Source organism: Triplophysa dalaica, chromosome 1 (assembly GCF_015846415.1).
Source record: "Triplophysa dalaica isolate WHDGS20190420 chromosome 1, ASM1584641v1, whole genome shotgun sequence".
Taxonomy (NCBI): domain Eukaryota; kingdom Metazoa; phylum Chordata; class Actinopteri; order Cypriniformes; family Nemacheilidae; genus Triplophysa; species Triplophysa dalaica.
Window position 1 is genome coordinate 1,519,851 of NC_079542.1, and position 14,056 is coordinate 1,533,906.

General features: G+C 40.4%; 1 protein-coding gene across 5 annotated transcripts; it reads left to right on the top strand.

The window, feature by feature from the left end:
- The first annotated feature begins 225 nt into the window (after positions 1–225).
- On the top strand, positions 226–13,167 carry LOC130435181 (TOX high mobility group box family member 4-B-like). 5 transcript variants are annotated; one of them, XM_056765951.1, is made up of 9 exons: positions 226–727; positions 1,828–1,896; positions 1,962–2,225; positions 2,305–2,565; positions 2,670–2,969; positions 3,053–3,133; positions 3,998–4,591; positions 4,754–4,908; positions 10,350–13,167. In XM_056765951.1, exons 1-9 carry the CDS (start codon positions 722–724, stop codon positions 10,405–10,407), a joined length of 1,788 nt encoding a protein of 595 aa, XP_056621929.1. In that variant the 5' UTR covers positions 226–721; the 3' UTR covers positions 10,408–13,167. The 5 variants fall into 5 exon arrangements, with proteins under 5 accessions (XP_056621929.1, XP_056621768.1, XP_056621853.1 ...); XM_056765790.1 differs by lacking the exon at positions 226–727 and adding an exon at positions 772–1,662 and having other exon boundaries at positions 4,001–4,591; XM_056765875.1 differs by lacking the exon at positions 226–727 and adding an exon at positions 772–1,662 and having other exon boundaries at positions 2,673–2,969; positions 4,001–4,591.
- The last annotated feature ends 889 nt before the right edge of the window (positions 13,168–14,056 follow it).

Below are 14,056 nucleotides of genomic sequence, written 5' to 3' on the forward strand. Positions count from 1 at the left end.
ATTATTTTCAAAGTGAATGACAGAAACATTGACTTAAAAATGTGGTTTAAAAGATCACAAAGATTTATATAATCTTTTTAATTGAACTTATACTTTTTTTGGTTATCCAATTGTTTCCATTGTTTCCCATCTGCTAAATGACCAAATGTAAATGTTAAATATTTTAAGAATATGTTTAATGATTTAGTACTTTGTGAATTCTACCTTGAATGTTCTGAGTCAACAATTGAAGAGTTTATTTACAAAAACAAAACGGATAACTCCACATTTCTCGTTGTATTGTGTAGCTAAACTATTTTTTTTAGTTACTTTCACTTAACTTCAGTTTAATTGATATTACTATAAATAAGCACAATAAATCAATTGCAAAGGAACACTTCAATTATTAATGAAGACAATAAGCCAAATCACTTTGTAATTTCATAATTCAATACATCACTTATTCATTTTCAATGTCTTGCGTTTAATATTATAAGTAGTTTTAAAACTGTCGCATGAAAATGCTTTTATCGGTCAGTCTCGACCTTCCCAATATGGCGGCGACGCGTCACCGACGACATTCGTGAGGGTGGGGCGAGCCGTTGCGTCACTGCCGCTCATCTACGCCACCCGGAAGTTCAGGTGCCAGGATTGGTGAGATGTTTGCTGTTGTTCCGCAAGAATCGCCTCTTGATCGGACATTTACATTCAGAGAGAAGAGTCGTGTGGCTGACAGGGCGGAATGGAGGTAAGAAGACGCCGTCGGCAGTAGAACTGGTTCATGTGTGTAGAACCCCACACACACACACACACACACACACACACCAGTGAAACTCACACATCTCCCAATTTACAAATCTGCTTTCAGTCCCAACGCACTCCTGTCACTTTAAATGAGCACTCAACGTCACGGCGAAGCAAAGGTCGGCCGTGTCATCTGCATTTAAGTTAAAAGACGACTGTTAAAATGCTATATATTGACAGATAATTTCATTTACATAAAGGGATTAAACACGTCATGTTTTTTAAACGACGACAACACATGTTTACTATGTCATCGTCATTTGGACGACTATAAAATTCTCCTCCAAAGGCCCCGGGTCGTACCATTATGTCGAGTGGCGGGGGTCCCGAAGTGATTCGCGTTAATAAAGCATTCCTGTCTGCACTGGTTTGCGGTTTAATCGCGTTCGTGGCGTTGAGAAAGTTTTCTTTCCCGTGTCTGACACAACCCACTCGTGAAATATGAGCTTGATGAGATGCTTGAACTCCCCTCGACGAGTCGTCCCGAAGTCCCGCATCCACAGATTCGAGCTCGCGACCGGACAGAAGCGCGACTCACGTCTTCGACGCTCTTTCGCTGCTGCGCGTTTTCCACGTGCTGTCATTCCAATCGACTTAGATCGGAGCCGTTGTGATCGGACGGGACTGAGTTTGCGCTTCACGTCGTCTTTGCACAATATGTATTGTTGGAAGTGTTGCGAAGGTAATATCTGATCGCGACCGCAGTGCGCGTCAGGCCCGGATCTAGAGGAGCGTTTGACAGATGTGTAGCTCGGAAATCTACTGTCGGTCGTGATGGATCTGAATTTTTACTCGGATTTATCGGACGGAACCGGGCGGTCCGATGAGCCGGAGTTTCTGGACGCTCAGGCGTTTAACGGGTTCGACGCCGTTCAGAAGGTGACAGGAACGCACAACACCAACACGCGCGACTGAAATGTGTTGACATTCAAATGTCAGATACGAGAACCGGACAGTATCGGATGATTATGTGTATGTTGCAAACTGCACGTGTGAGTGAAGATTGTGTAGTGCCTCATGTGATTGTGTGTTTGTGTCGATCAGTTCCCGGGAGGCGGTGAGAACTACCTGACCATCAGCGGAGAGGGTCATCACTTTCTCTCATCAGCAGAGGTAACACACACACACTGTTCGTGATATGACTCTAATGTGGTCCTAACATGTTGATGTCCCCGTAGCCGTTTCACACACCCAACCTGGGCGATGAGGAGTTTGAGATCCCGCCCATATCTCTGGACCCCGACTCTTCGCTGGGCGTTTCTCACTTCGGAGAGCTGGGTGATGCTGGTCCATCGTCCGGCGTGCCGGGGAACGCCGTGGTCGGCGGGAACGATCCTTCTTTCGCCTCCACATTTGTGAATGCGCCCTCGCAGGGCCTGGAGCATCTCGGTCTGATGAGTCAGCAGGGGGCCGGACCCATGCTCGGATCCACCCTGGGAATGGTACCACTTCAGTCAGACTCCATACGACAATCCCCGCAGTGTTAGATTTGTCTTTTGATGTGGTGTTCTCTCTCCGCAGGATCTCAGCCATCCTCTTGGTTCGCAGTTCAGTAGCTCTTCGCCGATGACCATTGACGTCTCTCTGGGTGACATGAACCACGGCCTGTTGGGGCACAACCAGCTGACCACTATCGACCAATCGGAACTGAGCGCCCAGCTCGGGTTGAGTCTAGGTGGCGGCCCCATTCTGCCGCGCACACGGTCGCCTGACCAGCTGCCGTCTGACGCCGGCTCGCCGTCTGATTCGCTGCAGGACGATGACGTGGACGATTTCAGACAAGTGGGTGTCGTATGTTTTTGGTTCTGTTGTTGGCCGTGCCCCTTAAATGTGTGGTGTGACATTTCTGCCGTGTCTCCCCTCTGTTTCCCCCCCATCCGGCTCAGAAGAGCTTGCTGGTGGATTCACCCGTCTCTCTCTCCGTGGTCTCTCTCTCGCCCTCTCGGTCGGATCCGCCTGTAGCTCCGGCATCCTCCGCTCCTCTGAGGAAAGGTGCGGGAGGAGGAGGGAAAAAGGGCAAGAAGAAGAAAGACCCAAACGAGCCACAGAAGCCGGTGTCGGCGTACGCGCTGTTCTTCAGGGACACGCAGGCCGCCATCAAGGGGCAGAATCCCAACGCCACATTCGGAGAGGTGTCGAAGATCGTCGCCTCCATGTGGGATAGTTTGGGGGAGGAGCAGAAACAGGTAGACGCACCCTTCATGAAGAACAACGTGCTCTGGACGAGATGTCGTTGAGGTCTTGATTTTGTTTGCTTGAACTTCTTCAGGTGTACAAGAGGAAGACAGAAGCCGCCAAGAGGGAATATCTGAAAATGCTGGCAGCTTATAAAGCCGGTCAGATGTCAAAGGTCAGTGCTGCTCGTGCATGTGTGTGAGGTCAGACGACATCTGAAGTGCATTCTGGGACATCATGCGTCACAGTTCAGAAATTTTTGTTATTTGTGTTATTTCATGGTTTTGATGGGTATAATAAAATATGAATAAAGAGTGATCCTACACTTTTGATCGCTAGTGAATATTATGTGTAAACAAACTTTTATTCTGAATGCAAATGATCATTGAACAGCCCAATTATATATCTACCATCAGATGTACATTAGTGATAACCACTGCGTAAATAAGTATCTGGAGGATTTTATTTGGAAATGTATGTTTATAATAAAAATGAAACGCTGCTCTTGCTGCGATCACAGCCATAGATGAAAGGAAAGAACAAAGTGATGGTTTACAGTTTGGAACGCTTCGTTTAATGCGACTAGTGCAAAAGTGAAACGGAATATCTAATGCTGTGTTCACACCAAATGCGAATTGAGTGTTTCGTGTGAGTAAATTACATACACAGTCAATGGCAGGCGGTGCGAATGACGCGAATCGGGCAGCGCGTTTGAGGCATTCTTCCACGCATGTTGAAAATGTTCAACCCGAGCTATGAATTGCCGCAAAGTGTTTTCGCGTCACTCACGCGAAAATAAGAAACATTTCCAGCAAGTAATAAAGAGCGTGGAAAGCGATTTCTCACGTTTGGTGTGAACGCTGTATAACACAAAGAATTTAAGTGATTTTATTGATCAAGGGTAATGATGTTCTTTTGGCGATAATGACGATCACCACATGAATGTAAGAGATTATTATGAATTATTTGTTATAAATATGAACTGGTCATCCAAACCTCCTCGGTATGAGCTGATGTCTACTGATGTTTTTGTTTACAGCAGGCAACTATTGAAGTGTTAGATGCTGCACCTCCATCTCCTCCTGCAGCCCCCGAACCCACGCCGACCCCGACGCGCTCATCTCGCATCCCACAGTTCGCCCCGGACAACAACACCATCACCAACATCTGCACGTCCAACATCATCATAGACCTGCCGCAGGTCACCACACGCTCGCGCACGGGGGCGCACAAACCCGCCGCAACGTCCTCTGCCCCGCCCATTGTTACTAAAATAGTCGTTCCCAAACAGGCGCAGTCCTCGCCTCCGACCGCTCGCCAACCTCCCCCCCTCCAACAGATGCAGAACACCCCCCCACCCCCTCGTCTACAGCAGATGGTACATTCCCAGGCCCCGCCCCCTCTCCAGGCTAAACCGCGAGGGGGTGCCTGCACGGGACAAGTGACCGCAGCGGCGCCCCCACCACCTCCTTTGAAAATCAAGATAGTCCCCGCCCTCGTGCAGGCGGATGTGAGCACACCCATCATAGTGACCACTCCTGATGCCACACTGATTGCAGGGGAGGAGCCCCGGCCCACCACCATTGTGGCGGCTTTGTCACCGTCGGCAACTCAGGAGGCGGGTGAAGAAGGGGTGAGTTCAAAAGTTTTGTCAACACTTGATGGGATTACTGCCTCCTGATGTGTTCTGATTTATTTCAGAAGATTCAGTTTTTACTCATTCGCTGGATAAATATGATGGGGAAGAGTTATTGGTGAGGTCATGTGACAGTGCATGCACGTGATTGTTTTTCAGATGGAGGTGGAGTTAAACGTTTCTCCGGGTCCAGACGTGAGTCCATCAGACGCTCCCAGTGTGTGCATTCGTGCCGGCTGTAACAACCCTCCCATCCACAGTAAAGATTGGGACAGAGAGTACTGCAGTAATGAGTGTGTGGCCACGCATTGCAGGTACACACACACACACACACACACACACACACACACTAAGAGTGTACATAAATAAAAATCATCATTAATCTGAGTTTTAGCTCCGTAAGCTCAGTGACAAGATGATGGCGGAGGCCTTTCTGTCAAGGAACACTGAGTATAACCTTCCCATTTATGTATATTTCCGTTTTGTACTTTTCTTTTATTCGTTTCTCATTCATGCCATTGTTATTTTTTGCAGTTTTGTGTGTTTTTATTAAGAAAGATATTGAACCCAGCGTTAATTCAAGCAATTGCTGTTTGCAAATATCGCTGAAAGTAAAATGCTTCATGCGCACAGGCCTCATCTTCGCCTCCCGGTGTCACCGGTACTACCAGTGTTTTACGCGTCTATTAAAGAGTAAATATTTTGTGATTTTTAAGGTCCTACTTTGGTTCGTGGAGCATCCAACAACAAGTTTACGTACAGTCCTGCTCACCATTATTGGCACCCTTAGTAAATATGAGCAAAGAAGGCTTTACAAATGAATCTGCATTGTTTCTCCTTTTGATCTTTTATTTTAAAAATCTACAATATTCCAACATTTCATTAAAGTAAAACAATTTGAAGTGGGGGAATATCACATTGAGAATATTTTTTCTTACACACCCAGGCCACAATTATTGGTACCCTAGAAATTCTAATGAGTAAAATACATCCCAAGTATATTCTCATAGATATTTACATTTTCTTAGCACACCAAGGTGATGTTGTCCAGTTATGATTTCTAGTTGCACAGGATAATAAATATAAGTAACACAAATCCCAAACCCTGTTAATCATTTAACACAATGAATAAGACCAAATAATATAGTTCTGTTGAGCTTCACAAAATACAAAATGGCTTTAAGGAAATGCTTAAAACAATAAACAATGTCATTTCCAACATCAGGGCAATGATCAAGAAGTTTCAATGGACTGGAGATTGTCTATATTGTCTAAATGCACAACTATGAGAAGAATTTGAGTGGCCAAAGACTCTTCACAGATCACAGATGGAAAATTGCAGTAATCAGTTGAATTTTGGGGTCAGAAAGTATTTAATGAAAATAAAGGAAAACTGCACCTCCATCAGCACATGTTGTTTGGGACACTGTTCAAGAAACTATTTTATATAACATATTAATCTGCCATACTGGAACTTCTACCAGGACTGGGGTCTACGGCCATATGGAATGAAAAAGTTTTTTTGGCAGCAATAACACAAAATAGGTTCGGTGCACACAGGGATTAAAGAATAACCCATGTCCACAGTTAAATATGTCACCAGATCTTCATTGTTGTGGACCTACTTTTATACCAGAGGTTCTGGACATATTGTTCGGATACATGTCATCATGTTTTATATCAAATACCAACAAGTAAAAAAATCTAAACCTGACTTACTCTTCTAGAAATATTCTAATGGGTCGTGGTTAGATCGTCCATCAGCACATTGGTTCAAAATAATAGGGCTGCACGATTTGAAGAAAAAATCTAATTGTGATTTTTCTGACCAAAATTGCGATTTGCGATTAAAATGCGATTTGACTACTATTAAAAAAAACTAGGTTTTGTTGTGTTGGTTTTAACAACATGCATCAAAGAAAGACCAAGCAAAATCACAAACTATTGAAACGTTATCCCACTGTTTATTTAAAACCACTTACACTGTGGTCATGTTTTTAAATAAAGTTGTCATGCAAAAATGTCATGACAAATTAAGAGAATAACAGCAGTATCTTAAATACCTTAATTAACAAGTATAAATAAAACCTCAAACTTTTAAGATCCCAAACACACTGTAAACAATTACAGTTATGTATGGCGTCTGTTATTTTGGCCTACCATTGTGAAAATTTGTCGTAGAGTGTGCTTATTTCAAACGCGTGAGCAATCGTGTCGCGAGGTCGACACGGACTTTCAAAATAATTCCAAACATAAGCGTTGCTTTTTCTTTTAGGTACCAAGTCGTCTGCTGCTGCAGGACTTTGCGCTTCAGCAGACATAACGTTACTTTGTTGCGAATTTGAACTGCTGCTCCCGGTGTTGTGCCGAAAAAGGCACCCCTGCCAGATTAAGCACCCCCTTCAAACACATGCTGTCTGATTGGCTAATTCTAACCACTCCCCTTTCCACACCTAATCCTAACCCCTCCCCTAACACCTAATCCTCACCCTAACCATTGTGGGTATGAGGGGGTGCAGAATCTGGCAGGGGTGCGTTTTTCAGCATAACACCTGTCGCGCTCATCTTTACCAAACGATGTTCTTTGCTAATTCAAAGCATGTAGGCTACAGTAGAGATGCGCTGATAAGCTAAAATGTCACCCGCACTCGCTGCTTCGATAAATTATCCGCCCGCCCGCACGCACGTATAGTTTTCTCTGATATAGATATCCGGACCCGATCGTTACTTTAATTACTCAGCACATTTTCTAGCACTGTCTTTGTCTGTAAATGCTTCAATCTAATCTTTCGAGTGATGTACCATATAAGAGGTACCAGTCTTATGGCTTTCATATACATACAGTGTCTCACTGTCGTTGCATATTACATACCCAGCACTTGATTCGTTAAACCACTTCGCTGAAACGCTCCCACATGGTACTTATCTTTCCTTCCTTTTGTTTTATAATTCTCCCTTTTTAAATTTCTCTCAGATCCGTTTTGCCTCCATTTCTGCTTTAAGAAATAGACCGTCATCTTCCGCCGCCACGCGCGCATTTGTTTTAAATTACTGCAAATTAGCGCCTGATTAAAAATGCATTTAAAACATGTTCGTATTTTTTGAGGACTTTTGTTAATATTGTATATGATATCATACACCCGCGACCCACCCGCAATTAATCAGAATGTTTTTTTTATTACCCGACCCGCGGATCATCCATCCACAGCGCCCACGGATATAACCGCCATCCGCGCATCACTAAAGTGTTAAAATGCTACCTATTGGATAATCGTAAAATTGCTGTCAAATACTACGTAGGTGCATTATCTTATTTAAACTCATTTACATAACATTTACATTTAGTCATTTAGCAGACGCTTTTATCCAAAGCGACTTACAGGTGGGGTTGGCAATAGAAGCAATTGGGACAGCAGAAGTACAACAAAAGCATAAGTGCAATCAAAAAAAGAAGACTGGTCTCATATAACCTAACACAGTATACAGAGCTAAGTTAGACTATTTATATTTTTTATTAAGAGTAGATGAGAAATAAATGTCAAAACTAATTCATCCGTCTATTCCCCCCCTCAGTCAGCCCACTCTCATCTGGGGCCGGATTGACATGACATTGACTGACATGTTATTTCTTATATTCAAATTTAAGAAAAAAGTTAGGAATGTTACGTATTGCCCACAAGAAAGTTTTTAAGACTATATTTAAAAATGTTCTCAAGATTGATCTCAGGATAAATGAAGAAGAAACCGAACTCTCTATACAAAAGCGGTTGTAAATATCATCTTAAAATCACAATAGCGTAACGGTTGTCTTAAGTCTCAAAAGGTAAGATGTTTAAAACGTATATTTTGGTTGTTTCACACGCCAGAATTATTAATTTGACGTTTACTTGCCATTAAGGAATATTTATTTTGATCTAATAATGATAAGATGATAATAATGATCCCTTTCTGGGACAAAGTGACTCGAAACGGAGAGAGTCACAAGTATTATGCCGTAGTAACACAGTTTTTTCTTAATGTATTTTAATATGTATATTGCTAACATATTAGCTAACACGTGGTGGTAAATGCCGTTTAGGCTAATGCTAATCCAGTTTATATATATATATGTGCTATATAAGTATGCGATGTACTTGTAACATACATAAAGTTTATATGATAAAACATCTACAGTTACCACATGAGCAAGCGAGTGTAACCATATATTTTATTCTTACGAAATAACGGATGATGTTAAGAAAATATTAGAGATTGTTTTAAGAAATGTTTGAAAATCGCTCTCACAAACATTCTTAAGTACCATCTTAGATTTTGTCTTAAGAACAGTTTTCGCAATGAAATGACTCATTTGAGCCCATTTTGTTGAAATAACTTATGATGTCAAAAACTGAACTCAGGAGACTCAATGACTGAACCCATCAAATCACTCACTGAAAACACCTCACAACACACGCGTGCTTTGACCATTAAACAAGAGTGATTAGTAAGATTTAGTATTTAAACTTTATTTATGACAATGTGTGGGAAATGTATAGTTCTGAGCTACTTTTGAGTAGGGATGTAATGATTCACCATGAGCCCGTTAAAACCTCATTTAAATATGTGACGATTCAAGTCGGTTGAAATGTTAAACCATCGCGATACATGTTTGGAACAGCAGGGCTCGCTGTGTTTACTGCAAACTCGCTTTACAGAGATCTCAGCTTATGCCAGCAAACGTGGATACGCTGATAACAGCATAAAAAAATCCAAGCTAAGAAAAGCACAAAGACTGTGCTCTTTCGATCACAAATAACAGTTGTCTCTTTAATATAAACACAGTCTTTGTTCATATTAAAGAGAATTTACTTATTTCATTTGTAATGCATATTCATTTTATTTAATTTTGGATTAAATTGTATTAAATAATGTTTGTTTGTTGTTTGACATTAAATATATTTTTTAATTCAAAAAGAGAAATAATAAAAGGGCACTTGTTCATTTCTAATTTGTAAACTAATTTATTGTAAAAAAGGAATCGTGATTCGTGAAAATCGTATTGTGAGATAATTATCGTGAATCGCATCGTGAGTCGAGTGAATCGTTACATCCCTACTTTTGAGTTTTGAGCTAGCTAATTTTATGCTGTAATAAAATTACAACTTTGCAAAGAGGGCAATAAAGGAGGATTGATTTGTGTCAGATATATATAACTTGTAAACTAAATAATAAAAACTGTAAAAAAATTCAACGTTTCTTTGCATTCATTTTGGATTTATTGGACTCGGAAGTGTAAAACCGCAAATATGAAGCGGTCTATAGCTGACTATTTTAAAAGACAGAGCGACAAAATAACAGAATGATTCATCAACTGAGGTCGTTACGCAAGCTCATTATGATTACTATTAAAAAGGTGCGACTAAATTGTAAGTTGGTGCGAGCAACTGAGAAAGTGGGTCGCACACGTGTCACCAGTGGGGAAAATGAGTCTTGAGTCCATTCTGATTTCATCTCGTCTTAAAAGATCACAATTTCAGTAGTAAAAGCATTGAGATGTTCTGTGTTTGTTTATGAGTTCCCATAGCACGCTGTATTTCCAGGAACAAATGAGTCATTCTTCATAATAATATTCTTCTTTTTTAGCTGATGTCACAGATTTTTCTGCTTCCATAAATGAACCGGTTGAATGTTCTGTACCATAGTCAAACAGGATGTAGTTTTCCTGCCGTGCTTCCGTCTTTTTCTCATATGAGTGTTTGTTTGTTTTCATCTGCAGGGATGTGTTCATGGCCTGGTGCGCCATCAGAGGACAAAACTCAACCACTGTGACATAAACACGTGACAGACAGACAGAACCACACCGTAACCTGGAGTGAAACTTCAACAACTTCAGCTGGACTAACGTTAGGTTGATGACAACACGACGTCATCTGAAGCATCGTCGAGCGTCTTAAAAACTCTTATACTGAGAAAGGCGAACAGGGATTTCCATGCGAGTTTACGCTGAAAAGCATCTGAAATGCTCATGGTTTATAATGAGGTAAACTGTGAATGTGATCTGCAGTGTCGGTGTGTTTCACTGGATCATTTAAAGGTACACAAACATCAACATGAGATAAACAACATGAGACGTGCATTATAACTAAGGCTGGGTGATATACCTCCAATTGAGTTTTTCCATGATGCTCCATTGTTCGTTCTTGACGGAGATTAAATGATCATGGACTCCCATTGCCGTCTTCAGGACATTGAGATTTTATACAGTTACGTCAAAATCATTTCATGATATTCTAGCATTTGATGTCTTCAGCATATCATCTAATATTTGATATATTGCCCAGTCTTAATTACAACAAACTCAAGAGCAGAAACACAAGCGCGCGTGTGTACACTTGATGCCGCATTCAAGCGCTCCACGCACTGTATCCGCCATCTTGGAACAGTCCACAGACTTCACTCACAGTTGACATTTGGTTTTTATCATGTGTTAGTGTAGCAGGTATAATGTTTCAGTTTACAAGACAATAAACAGGTTTTCATTATCATACAGAGCAGACAGCTTGATCTTGAGTGTTAACCGACCGGTGTCATGAGGTATCGAGTCCCCCCTCGAATTGAGTCCCCTTTAGGACCCCGAGTGATTCTATTGGCTGAAAGAACATCTATTTGGGTACTCTTTTAGCGCCTGATTCAAATTCTTACAAAATAACATGACGAGGCATGTCACTAGAACTTTGCTAAAATTATCATTAACGTCTTTTACATTAAGTGTTTGCTATGCTAGTGTGTATATGAGGCTAAGGGTTGTCAACGCACCCGTATTAGACGGGACATCCCATATTTTATGCCTGTCTGATTTGTCCTGTACGTGACTTTGCATGTGCTTTTAATTGTCTGCTCCGCTGATCTAACCTGTGATTGAAGCAGCGATCACGACACTTGAGAATGATTTTGTTTCTGAAAACAAAAACAGAAAATATGTAAATGAGAACGGCTTTATTGCGCAAAATATTGTATTAAAATATTATAATACTTTAGAGTTCTGTATGTAGGCCTAACCATTTAGAGATTAAACGCAAATACGATGCGATGACGTCATCAATATGCTAATTAGCACTAATGCAAAGATCTGATTTGGTCCCGTATTTCAAATTCACAAAGTTGGCGAACCCAATGAGGCTATAGGTAGTGAAATCAAACAAATCTCGTTCTAACCTTTTTAGTGGGCTTACATATCAACTAGCATAGCATAGAACTACGTAGTTTGCTAGCACTTTCGAAACAAAGCTAGCCAAAGCACTAACCGAACATTCAAATGTGAATTTTTGTACCAGCCGGGGTCCTAAAGGGGACTGGTGTCAAACGGGGGACTCGATACCTCATGACACCTGCTCACACCATTCCAATATGGCGGACGACCTATGTATAGCGGCCCACAGAAACAGATGCTAATGCTAATTTATGGTTCTAATTTGTGTGTGTGTGTGTGTGTGCGTGTGCGTGTGCGTGGGTGGGTGTGCGAATGTTACATTAACTAATAAGATAAAGACTGTTTCAAAAGAAAAAGATAATTTTTTGTGTCTGTTATGTTATACTTTAGTTTATTTAAGGGTTTGATCAGGGCTTCCAGAAATGAATCATGGTGACTATAGGTTCTGACCAAATACTTTTACAAAAACGTCACGTTTCTGACGCTGTGCGTGTGATTTAATTTGACTGTAGTAACGCTAACTGTACAAATGATTATATTTGAAAACCTCGGGAACTGTGGTTACCATGGTGATTTTTAAAGTGTTTTATTATCTTGCAAAAGCGTTAGGTTAGAATACAACTGTTGACGCTGTGGCATGTGAATAACTGGAAACAGATTTTTTACTGGTGTTGACTTTGATTAACTGCCTATTAGTATATGACATTATGTATATTTGCTTTTCTCATTTCCTGTTGTTTTTGGAATGTATGCGTTTTGTTATTATTAAGATGAGCTGAGATGTGTGCGAAACGTGAAAGATACAAACACAAACCAATGTAAATGAGGGTCTTCTGTGTCCTTCATTAGTGGAAACAACACAAATTATGATGCAACTTTTTATGGTCCCTTATGAAAATTTACCATGGTTTACTACACTTAAAATTGAAAAACATGGTTACTGTTGCAAAATAATGGTTATCACAAATTAACCGTGGTTTTGAGGAAAAAAAACTAGTAAATGATGGTAACTGTTGTAAAACAATGGGTTTGGCCCAAGTTATCAATGGTTACTACAATTGTACCACAAAAAAACATGGTTGATTTTCATATGGGGTGTAAATGAAGAGTTTGGTTCCAAAATGAGATAACTCTGTTTTTCATGTTCTTGTGTTTATTGTGTATACATCAAAACAAACCAACTGCAGTATGATTATTAATTAGAATGCACAATAAAAAAAACGATTTCTCATTTTGTAACCAAACTCTTCATATGTAGATCTTTTAAAGTTAGGTTGTGTTTTGTCTTGAATCATGCAGAAAAGCTTTGGTCTTAACCTCACTCTTTGCTATATTAGCAAATGTGCACATTTTAATGAGTAACAGATTAAATGCAACAAAAATAGCTTGTGTTCTGTCTTCATTCTCCATACGTATATTTTTAGGTCTGATGTAAAGGAACAAAACACTTTTTTGGGAAAGAGGCTCATGTCAAACTCCCCCAGAAGTTAATACTTTGAGTTTTAATGTTGTCTGTTCAGCTCATTTTAGCACTGTTAGCATAGCTTAGCATAGATCGTTGAATCCAATTAGAAAAATAGCATCGCGTTCAAAAATGATCGAAGAGCTTTCATATTTTTCCGATTTCAAACATGATTCTTTTCTGTACTTATAATAGTTCATAATCATATCGGCAAAAAAAAAACGCAACGTTTCGTTTTCCGCCCGTCTTGGCACACGATAGAAGTACAGAAGAGTCGAGTTTTAAATAGGACAAATATCGAAACTCTTTGGTCATATTACAAAATTCATGTAGTTACATCTCGGTGGAAGAGCAAAGGTAAGTTAAAATGATTATATTTCAATATTACATTGTCAGATACAATGTTCATAAACGGTTAAACTCAACTTATTAACACTGGGAGAGTTAGAAAATGAGCCTAATTCCAAAAAAGTGGAGAAGTCGTTTAATAACACGTGAAGAATGACCCGAGGAACAGTCAACCCTGTTACTTCTCAACACTTATGAGACGCATGTTATTAATGAATGAGCCCTAATCACAACTTCTGTCAGCGTTACTTTCTTTTAATGTAGACCAATCCTTCATATTGTTCATGTTTTACACTATGATGTTTACTGTATGATGAGTTTATGTTTCGTCTTGTCAATATATATCTTGTCAGATGATTTGATTGATATTGTATGTTTCATAAATAAACAGTGACAGTATGTCTGTAGTCACAGAGTGTGATCGTCAGATATTAAAGCCTCAAACAATACTAGACTGATAAAA